General features: G+C 39.9%; 2 protein-coding genes across 2 annotated transcripts in view; both read right to left on the bottom strand.

Moving 5' to 3' along the window:
* The window catches only part of LOC140924012 (uncharacterized), a 44307-nt gene extending 30496 nt beyond the window's left edge, over positions 1-13811 (bottom strand). The window contains exons 1-15 of the mRNA XM_073374017.1: positions 13565-13811; positions 12531-12610; positions 9970-10131; positions 8905-8997; positions 8210-8302; positions 7421-7516; positions 6903-7013; positions 5934-6137; positions 4463-4663; positions 3716-3757; positions 3151-3455; positions 2355-2886; positions 1643-1880; positions 955-1001; positions 457-610 (exon numbers count right to left, since the gene is read on the bottom strand). Coding sequence (XP_073230118.1) covers positions 457-610; positions 955-1001; positions 1643-1880; positions 2355-2886; positions 3151-3455; positions 3716-3757; positions 4463-4663; positions 5934-6137; positions 6903-7013; positions 7421-7516; positions 8210-8302; positions 8905-8997; positions 9970-10131; positions 12531-12610; positions 13565-13650 — 2444 coding nt within the window. The 5' untranslated portion in view covers positions 13651-13811. The remainder of the gene's footprint in view (positions 1-456; positions 611-954; positions 1002-1642; positions 1881-2354; positions 2887-3150; positions 3456-3715; positions 3758-4462; positions 4664-5933; positions 6138-6902; positions 7014-7420; positions 7517-8209; positions 8303-8904; positions 8998-9969; positions 10132-12530; positions 12611-13564) is intronic.
* Positions 13812-17404: 3593 nt separating this feature from the next.
* Positions 17405-19612, bottom strand: LOC140924552 (citrate synthase-lysine N-methyltransferase CSKMT, mitochondrial-like). Its single transcript, XM_073374572.1, has 2 exons — positions 19288-19612; positions 17405-18152 (listed from the first exon to the last, which is right to left on the bottom strand). Exons 1-2 carry the CDS (start codon positions 19358-19360, stop codon positions 17452-17454), a joined length of 774 nt encoding a protein of 257 aa, XP_073230673.1. The 5' UTR covers positions 19361-19612; the 3' UTR covers positions 17405-17451.
* Between the last annotated feature and the right edge of the window lie 8 nt (positions 19613-19620).

The following is a 19620-nucleotide window of genomic DNA, read 5'->3' as shown; positions in this document are numbered from 1 at the left end:
GAGCAAAACAATTTAGCAGCGTCATCTGAGTTCATGTAAAAATGATTAGCCATCTGGCCCCAGTTGTTCGAAAGGTGGATAGCGCTATCCACTAGATAAATTACTATCCAAAGCAGGGGCGGATCCAGGTTTTTTTTTTAGGAGGGGGTGCACTCGTCTCTTGCTCTAGTTCAACACCAATAAACCACATAGTTTTTTCTTTTTGCAGAATACCAGTTGTATTAGAAAACCGCAGGTCATCTCGGAGGGGGGGGGGGGGCGCACCCCCTGCACCCTCCCCCTAGATCCGCCGCTGCAAAGGATAGCGCAACTGGTTTTCGTAATACTTATCCTCTGGATATTGATTTATCCGGTGGATAGCGCTATCCAACTTTTGAACAACCGGGACCTGATCACAAAGATTTCCATAAGATGAGAGTTCCGTGAGATGGCCCTGTCTTTAGAACCTTATCTCACCTGTTTCTAATGGTGATAGAGAAACCTCTGTCTGTTCCATTTGGCATGTGACAGTGTTCGGACAGAATATAGGCACACTGCTTCAGATTCATTGTGTAACCCTTGTCGCGGTCAAATGTCGTGATGTGAGGATCACCAAGGACAGAACAGGTCCCTGAGAAAAAAAAACGCACTTAATGTAAGTGTCAATGTATTTAGCACGCTGGTACTTATTGAGGACAATAGGAATGTTGATGATAGTGACTAGTTGCTGGTTATTATCTGGTTATTTTGTGGTCAACAACCAGAGTTGAATACCATCAACTGATAAGATAATACTGAATCTGAAAAGGACTACCGAACAGGTTGTCGAAACGTCAGTCACTGTCAACATCAGTCTTATTCAGGACTACACACTGATGTGAACGATCATATTCCGCCTACCTATGACATAATTCCCCAGTTCAAACCATTTACTCTGTTACGTAAAAACTGATGACACTCTAACTGACAGCTTACCTGGGCAGGGTTTCTTAACACAATTCCACAGCCCTCCGTTACAAGTGCTATAAACAAAAACAAAGTATTATTGATAACTGGCATTTTGTAATAAAAAGTCTTCATACCACGGAGAATTTTGTTGGTAAAAAATATGATCCAGACTGAGTAAACTTTACCGTTGAAATTTGCACATGGATGTACTTACATAGCTAACCTCGTACAAAACGTTAGAAGGCAGTTCTACACTAACTGAATATTTAACACGTGACCTCTGACAAGCGAAACTCATGAAGCAAAAGACAGAACAACATGGCGAAGTTCATTCTTTTTGAAAAATTTGCCGGTAGAGAAAGCTGGGTCCATAAAAATTTCTTGATCCCTAGTTTATCTCACTTTCTTTCCTGAACTTGTAGAAGGATTTGTAGAGTTTCTCACTTCTCAGCATTCACAAATAAAATACAACTTACATTTTAAAAAGAAATTCACCGCTCAAGAAACTATAAGGGGAATGGATTAAGATCTACGGCGTAGCGATTCTTGGGATATTTTGGGCGGACAGGCGTTATGATTTGTTAATGTTTGACTTGAATACCATAGGCTAATCATAACCAATGCTTATCCACCCAAACGACCCCAGAAATTGTTGCACCGAAAGCTTGTACCTATTTCCCTTATAGGTTCTGGAGTGGGGAACTAAAATTCTCACCAAGTCTGGCAGGGCTCCGCCCTCCTTGCTCCGTTGGGATAAGTGATATCGCGATACAAACAAGAACAGTCGCTTTTATCAACACACTTATTCCCATCCAGCCACTTGCCTGGAGGACAATGACAACCATCTGTGCAAGGCGATCCGCACTTCGTCTGGTCGCTGATAACATTTCGGCAGGTCAGGGGACAGGAGGAACCACATTCATTGTATTCCTTTTCGTTGGGACAGTCCATGGCTAACAAAAACATAATAATTTAGTTCGTATTCTACTAGGATCAACTGTTCTCGGTTAGTTGGTCAGAAAATCTTTTTTGGTTTATCAACGTTTTCAACTAGCTCAAGCTGGAAACAATTGAAAACGATAGGCAGTTATGGCCTTATTTGTTCATTTCATTGGAAAAGGAGCGGCAAAAGTTTAATGAAGAACTGGTTGACTGACTGACTGACTGACTGACTGACTGATTGTCTGAATGACTGGCCGTCTGACTGACTAACTGACTGACCAACTGACTGACCAACTAACTGACCAACAGACTGACCAACTAAATGACTAAAAATGACCAACTGATTGACTGATTGTCTGACTGGCTGGCTGACTGGCTGATGAGTAGGTCACCGACTAACTGGCTGACTGACATATCGACTGACTGATTGACCGACTGGCTGACTGACTAGCTGGTGTCAAAAGTTGATTTAATTCTCTACTTACGACAGAACTGCTGCCTCCACGTAAGGGTCGTGTTGTGATACCACGCGCAGACCCGCGTGTAAAGAGCGAGGGCGTCACACATGCTCCGAGGGTTATTAGTGTAGTTCGTACTGCACACTTCATACATGCACATTTCCACGAAAGGCTTAGGGTCAACGAACCGGTGACATGGCTGGAAAGCGGGCTCCTCAAGAACACTGCACACGCGCTCGGCGTGGATTCTACCGTTGGCGTCGTTTCCGTCTGGACTGTAACATTTCAATTTGGTAGAGAGCTGGTTTTGACAGTTCGGATCCTGCTTGAAACTGTCCGCGAAAGAGTTGATCTGGTCCTGTGTTGGGTTCTGAATCTCATTTCCCTGGATATCGGTGAAGTCATTGGTACTGTTGCCGTCATAAAGACCGCAAAGACCAATCAGTTTGTGATCTTTGGAATACAAGTAGGTATCAGGGACTTTGATGATAACATCTTTTACACCGTCCCAAAGAATGTTGATACGGTCATTAGACTTCACTAGCACATAGCGGCCACTCTGTTGAATGAGAAACAGTAAATAGGTTGAATGATAAGCGTCTGACGAATGTTTAGAATTTCAAGCTACTAAACACATGAAAAATTACTTGTACTTTACTAGCCTCGTAACATGAAAAACTTGCAGGCTACCGCTATGGGACTGACTGACTGACCGACCGACTTACGGGTTGGCCTAGTGATTGGTTGACTGACTGGCTGACTGACTGACTGACTGACTAATTGATATTCCGGTTTCCACAAACGAAATATAACTATCACTGACCCGTTTAATTAATGGACTTGACGCCGTATAAGGCAGACTTATCGGATTGCCGTCCACTTTCACAACAAAAGACGTGTTTGTCATTGCTCCCAGATGCACGCTGACACCATCTACGATCATGTCTAATGACTTCTGGCACGGTACGCTAACATTACAGTTTGGATCACCGTTCAGGACAACTTTGAACTGGTTAGGATTCTCATTGTCTATCACCAACATAGATGAACAAGCTCCAGTAAAGCGGTAACCAGTGTTATCAAAGGTGCTAAAGTGGTCTTTACCAGTCACAAAACAACTTCCAGGTGCTATAAGGATGGAAATTTACAGCTTAGTCACTCCGTAGCTAATTCATCTTTTATTATATCATTTATAATTTTTTTCATTTTTCCACGAAAACATTAAGGCGCACGACAATTTTTTCCGTTTTAAAAACTTTTCTAATAGTTTGTGTTATCCGCCCTAGCCTTAGGCATCGCCAAATAATACAGCCTCAGGTTTAATAATTCTCACTATACCGCTCAACCTTATCCATTATTTCCTTATTATATCCACGTTATTAACCTACCGTTTATGACAGGTAATGTTGCTGGAAGAGTCGGAACAACCTCTGCAATAAAGGGAAAAAAAATTTGAAATGTAAGCGTTTTCGAGTGAGACATACTGGATACGAATTGTGCTCGCTTATAAAGTATGAATTCGGACGGTTTAATTTATTTTTGGACTAAGTGATCGCATGTCTTGTCATGTAAAAGTTAGAATAAGTTAAGCCAAGGAAGGAATAGCTGATTGCTGGTAATTCAGTTCAGGAGAATATAAACTTAAATCCATTTGCAACCACGGATCTTAACCGCAGTCACTCACGTAGACAGGCATTGTAGTTCTGATGTTACAGTCTGTGGACGAAATTCCAGATTGTGACCATTCAAATGAAAGCTACTGAGCAGTACTTTCCTGTGGTACTGTTTATTATGCTGTACAAGTGGTTCTAACTTTTGAATCTGTGGATGAAAACCTAAAGTGCGACCATTCAAATGCCAAAGCTACTGAGCAGAACTTTCCTGTGGTGCTGTTTATTACGCTGCACAAGGTGGTCCTTACTATTGAGTTTGTGGACGACATCTTAAAGTGTAACCATTCAAATGAACCTACTAAACAGTACTCTCCTGTGGTAATGTCTATTATGCCATACGAGGTGGTTCGCACTTTTGACTTCAGCAGAACGTTCAAAATGTAGATTCGTTTTCAAAAAAACTAGAAAGAAAATTTGTCCTTTTATGAATTTTGAAAGGCTCAACTATCATTATGTGCTTACTAGAGCATTTTGTTCGGCAGATCGACTCAGTTTTGAAGTTGTTTTCATTTCCGAGGCAGCCAAGGGATTGGAATTGTTTGCAGGACTGTGTGGCCGTATCGTAGTACCACGAGATGTTGTCTCGCTTGAGATCATTTTCAGAATATCCATAGCCAATTGGATTCCAGATCTTCTTACAGATATCATTCGTCTCCAGAGCGTCTGAAAAAAAAAACCCAAATGTATGGTGACATTCATCAAGGAGTAAACAAATATAGATATTGAATTATTCCCTTCCCTTAAGGGCTTTTCAGGCATAATGAAACAAACAATTCGAATTAAACATAACAGGGTCAAAAAATCCCAACTGGATAGAGGCAAACATGGCCGACGCTGTAAAATCGGAACTGCCGAGAACAAATCCAGGTAGCGGGAGGGCGGGAGTTAAACTCGGGGCCTCTGGATTGAAAGTCTAGTGCAATTCCAAAGGAAGAGCAGTAAGGGTGATATTTTCCGCGCTCTTATTTATGTTTTGCCTTTACTATTTCTCTTTGAAAAAACAAAAACAAGGGAAATACTTGAAGTCGATCACCTATGCTAAATAAATGACTTGCCCACTGATTTTGTTACCTCTGCGCCCTGCGTCCAAGACGCATAAAAATCCCCAAAGACGCAAAATAATCAAATGCACCGTAATTTTTAGGGAGTTATTATAACTCCAAAAATGGAGGAAAAATTTTAGGTACAGGAAACCCCTTTTTTGGGGTTACTTTAGCTCCTAATTTAACTTCAAATTTGGGGTCATTTTTACTTCTGAAAAAGAGTTCTTTTTATTCCCAGTCTGGAGTTAAAAAAAACTCCGAAAATGGGGTTATTTTTACTCCTTACATGGGTTGTTTTTACTCTTTTTGGAGTTAATTGAACTCTGAAAGTGGAGTAAAAATTTTACGTACAGGATAACTCCTTTTTTTCGGGTTATTTTAACTCCTCAATATCTGGAGTCATTTCTACTCCTGAAAAAGAGTTCGTTAAACTCCTTTTTGGAGTTAAAATAACTCCCCAAAAAATAACTGCACTGCAAGGAGTTAAATTAACCCACTAGAGGAGTTATTATAACTCCTTGAAAATTACTGTGTGGGTGCGTCCCGTAGGACGCAAAGATCGATCGATCTGAGGATGTTTTTGTAGAAAATCCTGTTCGTGTGATTTTTATGGCTGTTAATGTGGTTGTTGTTTAACGATACATGTTTATTTTCAGTCCCCTCAATTTTGTTGTTTAAACAGGAGGATTATATTTTAATTTCAGTAAACTGTGAGTTTTGGAGTCTGTCTTCAGATTTAGTAACTGCCTGATTACATAAAGACCCAAGCTTTTTCAATTTAGAACTCGTTGGTTTTTGAACTGGGACTCAATGGGGCTTATGACTTATGATTTTTCACAAGATGAGTCCAAGGACTCACCATAACCATTTCTAACAAAATCACTGCTTACCGCAATACTTCTCACACTCTGTCTGCGTGAACGTTGTGTTTTTTGAGTAGCACTTTTTGTCCACTTCTGCAAGATACTTGAGACAGGCAATTGTGGAGGCAGCGTTGCCAGTGAAGGGGAGCCTATTCTGAGCGTTTGAATAAAAGGTTTCGTCGAGAAACTGGGCACTAACACCTTGACTGAGAGGCATTTCACATGGACGTACTGTTAAAACAAACCAAGAACAAAAATGAGAAACATTAGATCACAGCATTAATGCAATTAAGTCCGCCGAGAGAAAGCAGACCAATGAAAGGAGAAAGGGATTAGGAGAGTAAGGAAGAAAAGTGAAGGAAAAGAAAAGAATAAGAAAAAGAGAAGAGAAGAAAAGGAAAGAGGCAGGAAAAACGAAAGGCAGAAAAAAAAGGAAGGAGGAGGAAGGAAGGAAGGAAGAGGAAGAAGAAGAGAGGGAGGAAGCAAGGAAGAGAGGGTGGAGGGGAGGGAGGAAGGACGGAAGGAAGCAAGGAAGGAATGAAGGGAGGGAGGGAGAAAGGAAGGAAGAGAGGAAGGGAGGGAGGGAGGAAGGGAGGAGCGAAGGAAGAGAGGAGGGAAGAGAAGGAGGGAGGGGCAGGAAGAAAGGAAGGAAGGGAGGAAGGGAGGGAGAAAGGAAGGAAGGAAGGAAGGAAGGAAGAGAGGGAGGAAGAGAGGAAGGGCCAGTAAGAAAAGAAGAAAGGAAGAGGGGGAGGGAGGGAGGAAGGGAGGAAGGAAAGAAAGAGAGAAAAGAAGGTAGAAAGAAAGGAAGGAAGAGAGGGAGGGAGGGGGAGGAAGGAAGCAAGGAAGGAGGCAGAATAAATTGAAGTCGTGGGAAGCAAGAAAGGAAGAGAGGGAAGGAGGGAGAGGAGAGAGATGGCAGGTGGGCATAAAGTCAGTAAACCAAAGACTCCAAAATCTCCAGAAATCCTCAATAAGGTTGTAAAGAGAAGTTCATACCTAGGTCACATGCTTCACCATGATATCCAGGAAGACAGGTACACATCATCTTACTTAACGTATTATTGTAGCCGCACACTCCACCCACTCCACAGTCCGGATTGCAGAGTGCTGAAAATTACAAACAAAAGATAAAACAGATTTTTTATAATAACACTCTCATCAGAGAGCTTGAGAAAACAGGCGTCAATGAAATTGTTGATCAAGAAAATTCTTTTCCCTTTTCCGAAAATATTTTGCTCTTCTTTTTTTTAACCCTTTCACTGCCACACGTAGTTAAAGGCAAATTTCGACCAGATTTCGAAATTTCATTTTCTAACATTTTGAAAAACAAAAAGTACCATGTGTGAGTACAGGCAGGGAGCTTTCATTTGAATGGTCACATCATAGGATTTCGTCCACAAACGCAAAAGTTACAGTCACCTTTCAAAACTCCATCAAGCACTCTGGCAGTGAAAGGGTTAACATAAACCATCGAAGATGAGTGTTTAAGAGTTCTATCAATATGGACAACTTACATCTTTCGCACATAGCGCCTGTGTACCACGGCGTGCATTTACAGTGATTAGGCTTCTCACATGTTCCGCCGTTCTGACAATATGGAACACAAGTAGCTGTGAAGAAAGAATTATAGTTAGGTTGAGTAACAATCAGCCACAGTGACCACAACGGCTGGTAATTCCACCGGCACGGCCGCCCGATCTAGCCTAGCTCGGTGACCCCAGGCGACTTACTTTCGTCTTTGGACGTCCAGAAAATTCTGTTTTTGTGAACGCGTATGAAATGCTAAAAGGTGACTATAAAAATTATTCTGTTGAGTAAGTTAGAATTTTTAATTCTGAGTTAGAGCGAGTCAGAGTCTAACCTTAAAAATAAGGAACTTGCCATGACATAGACCCTTTAAACATCGGGGTTCAAAACATCGCAACTTACCAGATGCATATCAATTTACAAGCATTCAAACGTTGCGCCGCGTGGTACTGACAAGGCAAATGGTGGAAAAGAGAACTACTCCAAGTAGTAATTTTAAGAGATAAAGATCATTTTGAATTTCCGGCTGAACGTAAGCCACAGTATACAGAATTATAGAGCCACGCTTTTGAACCTGAGTGGGAATCGAACAAGCGGATAAAATCTACCGTAATCGTGGCTAAGGAATGGCACTCAGGACTATTGAGGAAAAATAGACCAGTGGACAGGACTTGAATCTGGGAACTCAGGATTGCTTTTTAATGTTAGCAGGACTCTGCTTTTTAATGTTTACCAGTTTGCAATGTTAGTGAAAAAAGTATATATCATTAACACACCTCTGTCACAAAGTTGTCCTGCCCAACCGCCTGTACAAACACACTCATTATTCACACAGGCTGCTCCATTCTGGCAATTTTTTGTGCACTTTCCTGTATGAGAAAGTTTTAAACAGTTAGTTGCTCGTTATAGTAGTCGTAACACTGCAAAATAAATAAACGAATAAATAACGAAATTTATGGAAGAATGGGTGTACAGTAGCTCTAACCCTTCGATAACACAAAAAAGGAACGTTTTTATATGATAAGTACTACCATGTAACATTAACTATCCAATAAAAAATATGCACAGTAGAATGTCATCTACTGTAAGCTCGGATCCAAGCAGGTGTCGCGCGTCTGTGCGTGTATGCGCCCAATCATCTCAACATCACAGCTTGATGTAAGAGCTTACCCATTGTTTAAATCGAACAATCAGTAGTTAGCCCACAGAATATTGACGAAAACCAAAAGGGCATTATTTTAAAGACCTGCAACTACGAGGGGCAAGATAATTTAAGTGTCTGCGTTACTTTGAAAAAGAGGATTCGTTTTAACCTGGTAAAAAGGTTTGTTTGTTTTGTTAGGTAGTCTGTATTTGTAATTTAGTTATTGTGAATGTAAACAAATAAAGCTTCTTCTTCTTCGAGCCTCTTCTTCTAAGTGGTTCAGCAGCTCTTATTGTGAAATTATGGCTCAAAGAAAGGTTAACTCACGTGTCTGACAATGATCTCCTTCCCAGTCCCCTACACATTTACAGGCTCCATTCTGACAAACTCCTCCGTTTCGACATCGGGGAGAGCAGGTCTCTGTTGAACGAACACAAACAATAACCAATGAAAATCGGCGGATGAAAAAAATGTGATGTGAAAGGGGAATTACGGGAACTGATTATTAGATCAAGCGAGGCTTCGTTTCTAAACAATTTCTGAACTAATTTCAAGGCGCAGAAAGGGGAAATTGAACGTAAAAAAAATCAACTTGGCAGCTCACTTTTTGGTCTTAATTAAGCCGTCCATTTGTCAAGGGATATTGTTCAGCTCATAGATAAAAATAGTAAGGGGGAAAGGACAAAGAATAGATCACTTAACAGAATAGGCCATTTGCACGATGGCGTCATTTTACTACTATGACCGGAATCCTTCAGGGTATTGCTTTCTTGTGCAAATTGAGGCATTTGTTATTTAAACCTCACTGGGACTACCAAATTTAAATATGAAAGGAAAAACGAAATGAATTCTGGTCTCAGTAGTAAAAAGACTAAATCGTGTAAATGGCCCATTTAAGGCAACCAACAGTTGCAAAAAGGCTGGAGACACCGTAACGTTTTGATCCTCAAATGGTGTTTATCAGACTTCGCCCGACTTCTGCTCCCTCCCCCGCTGGTTGTCAAAATAACAAGGATTCAAAGATCGTATTCAACACTGGCAGTGACAACGTTAAAAAGGGGGAGAGGGGTGGAGGGACTCTCTCGTACTGAAAAGAATTCTTCCTATGAAGTGTATTGAAGGGTAAGACAACCGCTTTTTTGTTGTTGGTTGTGCTTACAACTGGATGCAGCGGAGGAAGTTCTTAACTTCTTTTCCTTAATTTCAGATTCATGTTCGCAGGTTTTCTTAAGAAAGAATGCTTTGTATTTGTTACGTTACGTTACGTGACATATCCCATGAAACAGTGACCTTGCAGGCGTACGAAAAGACCTAAAACATCGTAACTCAGCTTGACAGACTCAAGTGGGGTCCACTAGCATGACTTAATTACTGAGAGTGCACGAAACTTACTCTGTGTGCAGTCAACTCCAGTCCAGCCTGAGGTACAGACACAAGAATTGTTTACGCATGTACCACCGTTAGCGCACGTGACTCCACACGCATTGCCATCACTTTTAACAGGCAAGTGGATAGTGCGTGCACTGCTTGTTCTTCTCAAAGGTCCGTAATCATCTGTGAAGGAGACGACAATCAAGAATGGAGTAAGGAATCGAGGGCGAGCGGAACAGTGAATCTTAAGGCCAATTTCATAAAACTCTTAAAGGTGTAATGGATCATTTTACGTTTCTGGGAAACTGCCGACCTACCCCTCCCCTAAGCCAACATTTTTCCCTAAGTAAGAACTAAGTCTTAATGTTGGTTTAGGGGAGGGGTAGGTGGGCAGTTTCACAGAAACGTAAAATGATCCGGTGTAATTGACAAGTATAGCCATTGCTTTCCTTCTTGCTTTACTTTGCTTTAATGATTTCACAACAAAAATATATGAAGAATAACTAGAAGAGAAATAAATAGGTGTGGGAGAACCTGAAAAGGGAATGAACTTCTCTTACACGCAGATTATCCGATCTTGTGTTTAGCCAGGAGGGCAGTGAAAACATCACTAAAAAATGAAACTACGTCCTCTCAAACATTATCGCATCCATTTCGCTCGCTCAATTTTTCAAATGTAGGCGATTTGTCCTGAAGTTGAATTCGTAAGGACTTTATCCAGGTTCAAGAAAGTTCAGAAATTCGTCGTCGTATGTTCACGTCCTCCATAAAACGTCGCATTAGTAGGTTGCACGTCGTAGTAGTGCAGTGAACGACAAAGAAATGTAATAAAAAGCGTGATGCACATGCAGAGCTGTTGTTAAAACCAACTGCTTTTTGACGTCATCGTTGTTGTCGTCTTCGTGGCTGCTTATATTTGCTCTCTAATGATTACACTCCAAATTGAATTGAATTGAACATCGCTTTACAATCATTTTAACGATTATTTTTACTATGCGCGGGGTGGGGGGGTGGGGGGGGGGTAGGGAAAGAGAGGGAAAAGGGCTCTTTCCCTTTTCCCTCCCTCACCCCCGCACCCCCGGGAGAGCTTTCTCGCAGGCTAAACAATACGATTTTAAAACTAAAACTTTTGCGATGATTGTAAAGCCTATTAATTGCAACATGGCCTATTAATGAAACAACTCTTCATTCTAAAAGGTAAACTTTGTCTACGCAAAATATCTTTGGGAAGCGGAGATGGTTTCGGTGTTTTCAAGAAACGGAACCAAATCCCTCGTTCCCAGAATTCTCGTGCGGGGGAACATTTATTGTCACGTGATAGAAGATCTTTACGTCAACTATTAAATAGCAACGGCGGTTGCTAAGTTAGCGTTTCCACAAAAGAAAGAATTTAATTTCCATTTTTAAGATTTATTTTGCCATTTTTAACTCTGCCTTCCAGAAGATATACCGATCTTTTGAAAGAAAAATAATGGATTCAAACAAGGAAAACTGGACAGTTGCAAGAGATTTTGTTAAGATTTTTTTTCCGCTTTATGTTGAGCAAAACAAAAGAAAAAAGACACACCTTGCTCATAAGTCTCAAAATATTACAGTCTCGTAAAGGGCATTTTTCAAAACTTAACGAATTGTTGTTAAGTAAAAAACACAATGAGGTCAAAATTATACCATTCATTCTCGTCATTTCTTTATTGAAATAGATTTGGGTCAAAAGTTGTGTAAAGATCTTCCATAACCAACGGTGCCGTTAGACCACCCTGTATTTTTTCAAGTGATATTTAAGATACTTTTAAAAGACAAGGTATAAGTTAAAGACATGGCGAGGCAACTTAAAACCAGTGAAAATCTTTCATAAAGCTATTTACGTTTTATAAACCTGAAGTAGGTTCTTAAACATCTTTTACAAAAGGTAACAAAATGTAATGTACGTTAGCGTAAAACCAAAAGCGTTAAAGAGGTGTAACTTCGCGAGTATGAAGACTGAAAAAGCTTCTTTTGTTAGTGGGGAATGATAAAACTGTTTCATGAACCGCGAGAAAACAAAACGCATGATTTATCAGTACATCTCAATCTATCTGCTGAGTAGTGCATTCCCCTAGTACTCTGTCTTAACGTTGACGAGGCGGATCTACCTTTAGAGTGTGTGATATTGCGAAGTGTGATAATTAAAATGAAAGCTACTGATCAACACTTTCCTGCGGTGTTGTTTATTATGCTGTACAAGGTGGTTCTAACTTTTCAGTATGTGGATGAAATCCTAAAGTGTGACCATTCAAATGAAAGCTGCTGAGCAGTACTTTCCTGTGGTACTGTTTATTATGCTGTACAAGGTGGTTCTAACTTTTGAGTCTGTGGATGAAATCCTAAAGTGTGACCATTCAAATGAAAGCTACTGAGCAGTACTTTCCTGTGGTGTTGTTTGTAACGCTGTACAGATTGGCTCAAGCTATTTTGTGCGACGAAAACGATGGCGAGAACATTCAAATAAAACCACTTCGACCCCACCTTCCATAGGTCTTTTTACTCTCATGAATACTTTAAAAATTGGAAATTTACTTTTATAAAGCTTGACGGTTACTTACAGGTTCGGAAAGATCTTTGCTGTCTCTCCAAGTCGGCGAGCCCGTCTACTTCAGCCTCAAACGTTTCTGGCAATTCATATCTGAAAGCCAATTCCATATACATCGTTAGATTCGCCTAATATTAAGACTAACTTTCAAGTAATCTTTTTTATTCCTTCCAAAGTAAACTTTTGTTAAAAGTTTTGGGTTCACTTCAGGGTGTTGGCACGTTATGTATAAAACTTGGCCGAATGACTGAACAACCAAAAAACGGTTAAAATTCAAAGACTAACCCCCAGCACTTCTTGATTAACCCGCGGTCATTTGCAATAAGAATCGTTTTCTCCCCTTTTTTGTGAGGAAAACATTAATTCCTTGTTTAGCAAATTTGAAACTAGACGAGTCCAGACTTATAATCTCTTCGCTGCCGCCTGATTTTAGTTTCCTTGTTTTGGAAAATTTTTCCTTACAAAGAAGCTTGAAATTTCCTTTCTCAAACAATGAATTCTAAATTATGGAAGCTTCGGCGTAAAGCGCTGACTATTTTAATTAACATTTTCCAGTATTTCAGAAAATTTTAAAAGCTGTACACGATTGTAGAGACAGCACTGAACGCTGATAAAAAATATTTTGCGCCTCATGGTCATGAAATTTCGAGTCGCCGGCACGTACATAGTTATTCATTTTTCAGAATTGCCCAGCAAGGGAATTGCTTTCCAACATGTTACTTTGTAAAATACAGTTTTGAATTTTTCGCTTATGTAATTTGCTCGTTCCAAAACGAGAACTCTTTTCGTTTTGTTTCCTTTTTTCCCCGTTTTAAAAGGAGTGGTGATTTCTTTTGTTTTTCACGGCCCATTTTTTTTCACTTTTCTTACCTAGAGAGAATATTCTTGATTTAGTACTACATCTCTCTCTGTTACACAACTTCATGCCATTAACGGACAAATTCAGTGAGAATTTGAAAGTACAAATTTGCTAAAGACATTCCTAAAAGTAAATGCAAGACTTACGAGGTAACACAAGCGATATCTAGAAAATATTTCGGTGATTACCTTGCTGCGTTAACGATCCCTTCCGTGAAAACCAACACAAGGAGGGTAACATACGCTAGTGGGCGAGCTTGCCCCTCGTATCGCATTCTCAATCAAACGGATATTTTCTGTTTTTCTCTTCGTTTTTCTGGGTGTTTCCTCTTTACTTCGGCCCCCTAAAGTACAGAGCTTCTTTTTTTTTCTTGATTATTTCTACAGGCTTTTTTCTGCCTCTGTTAACTTGTAAGGCTGCGTTTGGGGGCTACAAACACTTAGCCTGTAATAATGTTGATGGATTTTGGGAAAGTAAATTTAACCCCACTTACAAACAGCTCAGTCCCTAGTCGACCAATAGAGATTCACCCGAGATTGAAAATTGTTCTAAAAGGGGTTTCCTATCCATGGCGACCTCAATTCTTCCGACATTTTACACCATAAATATCGAAAAAATCACAGACTACGAAGTAACTATGGACACCTTGTCATTGTTTTCGGGAAGAATTTTGTCATTTAGCCATTGGGAGGACGAGATTTGCTCTGAATTCAATTAGTTTCACAAACTGTAATTGCTAAAATAAACACCGCTATTCAGTTTTCGTATACTGCTCACGAAATTCACAAATAAGTGAAATATCAATTTGAACGAGGGACGATATTTTTGCGACTATTTTTCAGAATGCGATCGGTACTTTTTGACAAAACAAAATTCAAGAAAAAAGCCAAATTTTGTAAAAGACTACAAAAAAACGGTAAAGTAAAACAGCAAAGTACATTTCAGTAACTTTAGGATTTCATTAACAGACTCAAGTGCTGGACCCCGAAGCACCTTGTATAGCATAATAAACAGTACCACAGGAAAGTACTACTCAGTAACGTTCTTGTAAAAGGTAACATTGCTAGACTATAAATCTTTTTTAACCCGGACTAAATAAATAACTTAAAAATAAACAACTTTTACCCTGAAAAGTTTCAGTGATATTATTAGATTGGTTTCTGAACATCGAAGAGTATATATTAGTACAAATTCTGTAATTTCTTCAGACTTCAAGTGCCGAGAATACCGTCATGTAAGCGTGATCGAGACATGCCCTAGGCAAAAATAAGGCTAGAAATGGCTTATTGCTGAACTTTATTTGAAAGTATTTTTCTCTGATTCGTATAACTGCTTATTTTCTTTATCAAATGTAGCCCTCGAAAAAACAATTTCCTTTGGAAGAGAGATAGGAAGTTTCTTAATATTAAAGGATAGCGATATTTATCGTTATTATAACCAGGGAATTGACAGAAAGATTGGAAAACTAACGTCAAAGACAACAGACTATTTTTATTTTCTCAAAACATGATTTTGCAAAAAAAAACTATGCGAGATACTGCATTAAATTTTCCAGCACTGCGTGTTAAGAAGACAATTTTCAATATTCAGCAATAAGTTTCATTTTATTTTAATTTTTTTTAATTTTTGACTGCTTTCTTCCCTTGATCCAAGAAAAGAAAACTTCAAAAATAACCTTGAGCTTTAAGAATCAAGAAACATGAAACAAAGCTTTAAAGCTTTCGAAAGAAGCCGATTGGGTTATTAGAAGATACACAATAATAGACACTGAGAAAATGAACGAGATTTAATCTCTCTCCATATACCATCCTTTCTAAGTGAAAAAGACTTGAATAACCATCCTTTTTTTTCAAAACGTGCTTTTAAATATATAAAAATGTAAACAAACCAAGAATATAAAACTAGCTATATCATCCTGAAAGTACCTTTCCCTTTCTCATTTTGAAAATTTCGTGGTTTTCTTGCCAAGAAAATACGCCATAAACAAGTGCCTTAAGTTTGTTTTCAGTAGAGGAAAGAATTCTTCGCGAAATTTTTTAGACAGTAAAAAGTGACCGCAATATACCACCCCAATCCCGAATTCACACCGTCGAAAATCATAAAAATTGCACAATGGTTGCACGTGCGATTTTTACAACTTTCACGTGAAAGACATACGCTGGTCTGTCTTTCCTTGCTATGAGACCAGACGGAACTGAGAAGAATTGCGTACTCCGACCTTTTTCCAGACGTAGGTGTCATCTTAAGTCAATGATAATGAGCTGTAAACTATTCTAAAAAGTACTAAATTCATTTAAAAAGTGCTAAAAGCTGTTTTTATTGACATTTAAGAAGATAACTAGGAAAAATTCCACAAAATCGTAAGTAAAAGAGATCCTTTTCTTAATTATAACTGGAGAAAGCTTTAACTTATAGTCATCAAATACGATCAAAAATTCAGTAGCTTTATATATCACCCAGCCATTTTACTAAGGTGGCAACAAAAGATCTTGTTGTATTGCTTGAGATGATTAAATCGCCTTGTTTACGAAATTTTTCGGGTTCCCCAACCCCCTCCCTCTACCCCTCAGCATTAGAGAAGGTTGAACACCTGTCACGTGGCTCTTTATGTCCAATGAAATTCATCGCTCAAAATGCTCATGGCGGACACGGGAAAAACAGTGGCACGTTAGTTTGGCACAATAATTTTGCGTTTCTCCTGTTCCTCGGAACATTTTTTAACCCAGCAATGTAACAAATGGACTGCTACGATGTTAAATTTTAAGGACGTGAAGGAATTTTGGAGGTAAAGTGTGTTGAGTCATCTGTGTGCAGCCGCCCCCTAGTTAACAACCTTTTTTCCTTTCAAACGCCTGCCGTGCAGCATAAACCATTCGCGGATGCACAACAGGCGTTATTGCAGGCGCTCAAGTGGGTTTTGAGGCGCGCGACACGCGAGCGGAGATAATAGAGAAAACTTCCTCTCGCGTGTATCTCGCCTCGCGCTCACATGCTCGCGCCTGAAAACCCGGTAAGCTAACAGGCAGCCAAAGCGAAAACTGAGAGTACAAGGACCTATTTTGCGCGTTTACTTTTACCGGTCCACACGACAATGCTACCTTTCTGTGTACCTTCTCTCGGGATCAACATTTGGATCTTATATTTCGACTGTTGACGGAGCAGTCCATGATTCGAGGCAGCGCTTACCTGGTGATGACGCCGCCCACCTAACCCCAAACCCCCCGTCTAATTTCGACACCATATTCTTCGGGCATCCGTATTAAGAGGGCTCTCTCAATCAAGGTCAAAGACACGTGTTTTGTTGATGCAAAGACCTACTCTTAAATACTCGAGCTCAAACAGGAGAAACTTGTCAATTCTTCCGCCCAGCCGAGTTACTGATAGATCAGTGTTTCAAACGCGGCAAAGTAATGAATTTAAAAATAGTCCGTTACTTTGTTTTCTAGGTTGCAGTTCTGCCAGACGGATTGAAAATGACTCTAAGAGTCCGCGTCGTCTGTTGGTTCTCATTCGTGAGATGCATATCGATGCATACAGTGCGCAGATAAACGCAATGTCCGTTAAACAAGGTTATCTTTGTATGAAAGCGTTTTGCTCAGGTCGACCAAAATGTCCAGCGGCTAATTTGAGAAAAAAAAAAAAGTTTTTCGACGGGTCAAAGAAAACTGTTCGTTAGGCTTCCACTAAAGTTCAAACCTGGCTGATTCCAGCCAGAATAACGTGTCATGTCACCTTTCTCCACGAACAGGGAGAATGACCATCATTACAATGACATAACGTGTTTTTAACGTTCCTAAAAGTAATTTTAACACTTACAGCTGTAAACTAAACAAGTTAACACTCACCTTATCCTTGAAACAGCTAACAAAGGACCAGAAAAAGCGCGCAAAAAGCAGTACTTGTTACCACATGGATATATTATCAGTCAGTCCAGCATCATCTTTGAACCCTTTTTATTACAACTCTTGGTAAACATTAGTATCGGCCGGTGGCAGCTCTACTTTAACCATTTTAAATGCAAACCTTCCTGTAGTCTCTCCCTCTAAATAAGCATGATAAAAGCAGAAGTTTTAATTCAGCAGTTTTCTTTGTGGACGACATACATAAAATGTTGAAAACCAGTGTTAATTTCTAATTCACGCCATATAAAACATAGCTTACAATTCTTTGTGTTCAAGTTTGTGCGCATTACCTCTTGTTTGACTTTTTCTAAGAGGCTGAGTCGCATTTCAGGAGGCTCATCAGAAAACTGAATTAGCTTTCCACTGGGTTTTAACACACGCAATGATTCTTGAACCACATCCACAAAGGCTGTTTCTCCATCAGTTCCCTTCAACACTGCATCAGAAGTTCCCTTATCAAGAGCGAGCGAGAACGTATGTTCTTTAAATGGTAAATTCCTAGCGTCAGCTCGGTGACATGCAATGCCTGGAAAGTCTTCTGGATTGACACTTTTCTTGAGAAGACCTTGTTCAAGGAGAATTTTCTGCATGATTTTAATTGCCTCGGGTGAAAAGTCAACTAGATCTATACAACATTTTCTGTTTAGGTGATTGAAAAGCTTCAAACTGAAATCTGAGGTACCAGAGCCAATGTCAATGATTCTCGGAATAGGGCAATTGTTCCCGAGAGATGGTAGGTAGGGGGCGAGGTATCCACTGACGTCTTCAAAATGCACAAACCAGTCAAAGTGTTTGTTGCCTTGACGACTTGTATAAAAATTGTTCCAGAATGACTGATCTGACATGTCTCCAAAGAACTGCATTTTTAACCAGCCTGAAAACACATAGAGATCTTTATAATAACCTGAAATTTTTGTAGCCTGTCCAAAGGAGCTCAAACCTCTTATGCCTACACAGGGTTGAGTTCTCACTTTTTCTCTCATGAAAGTCACTGCCAACACACTGGGTCATTGTCAGAGTCCTGGAAAAGTTGAAGGGAGGGAAAATCCCTCCATTTTCTCTTAGGCACGCGGGGGGTGGGGGGGGGGGGTGAGGGTACAGCTACATTTAGGCTAAAGACCTGATTTCAGGTAAAGTGGGCAGCCACATGGCAATATGAAATCTCTGATTTGAAGAGTAAGAAAGTAACAGAAAAATAAGCAATAAGACACAATGATCTGTTACATCACCAGTTAATAATGATATTTCAACCAGCTATAACCGAGGCTAATATTGGCAGAAGAGCTGCTACAGCAATTGGCTCAGTTGTTCAAATTTTGAATAACCCTAGCCACTGGATAAATCACCAGCAGACAAGTTTTGGGAAAGCAATAATGCATCACCCACTGGATACAGGATAGCACTTAAAACCTTTTGAACAACTGGCGCCTGGAAGACAGACTTTTATAGATTTTTTTTAACCTAAACAGTAATACAGACACAGTACGAGGTGGGTGTCAGCCATCTTGCCCCCTCTAACTCTGCTGATGGTTGGTACATGTACATTCGCCATTTTACAAACAAGAAGGGCACAAGGGCCAAAAGGCATCTTGCAATTGAAGGGTTTCTTAAAGAAGGGACACTTGTAATAGTAAACAGTCAAAAGCGCCCATTTTCCAAGAAACCCTTTAATTGTTTCCGGGTGTTTCCTTATGTTTTTTTCGCTGTACCTAGTGACCATCCCAGAAGTCTTTGCGAAAGTTAACTCGGCTTAGTTCCTTCTCCTTACTAAAGTGGCGAATTTACATGACAAAAAAAAATGAACTGTCACTTTGGTACCTGAACACACTGTAATGGTAAAGTGCATGCAGGTTTATATTTTCTCTTTTCTCCTCTATTCGGTGGTTCCATGCCAATAAAATGTGTAAGCTATCAATGTACTCGAGCGCCCTCCTTGCTACTACTGCCTCGAGGGGGATTCCCAGGGCTAAACTAAATTTAAGTCTGGTACAAGTACGTAACAACTTTACCTTTTGGCGTAAATAAGAGATTTGCTACTGATCTCCCGTACAGAGGGGCACACCTTCGTCCAACTACAAACATAGCCTTTTATGCCGAGGCGGTGAAAGAACTAAGAATGGCTTTTTCTTCGCGCCAGGACTGAGGAGATTTGCAAAAAATTAACAGTAAACAAGCGTACTTAAATTGTCACCTTTGAAACAACCACGTGAAAATAATGATCTGTAATCATAGCTGCAGAAATCTCTGTCAATGAATTTCGTTACTGCAGAGAGATTTCAAAAAATCCGACAAATTGGATGGCCTCAGAATCGTCCGCCATCTTGAATGAAGTGACGCACTTT

Source organism: Porites lutea, chromosome 14, assembly GCF_958299795.1.
Source record: "Porites lutea chromosome 14, jaPorLute2.1, whole genome shotgun sequence".
Taxonomy (NCBI): domain Eukaryota; kingdom Metazoa; phylum Cnidaria; class Anthozoa; order Scleractinia; family Poritidae; genus Porites; species Porites lutea.
The sequence above is the reverse complement of the archived record's forward strand: the minus strand, read 5'-3'. Positions and strand labels throughout refer to the sequence as shown.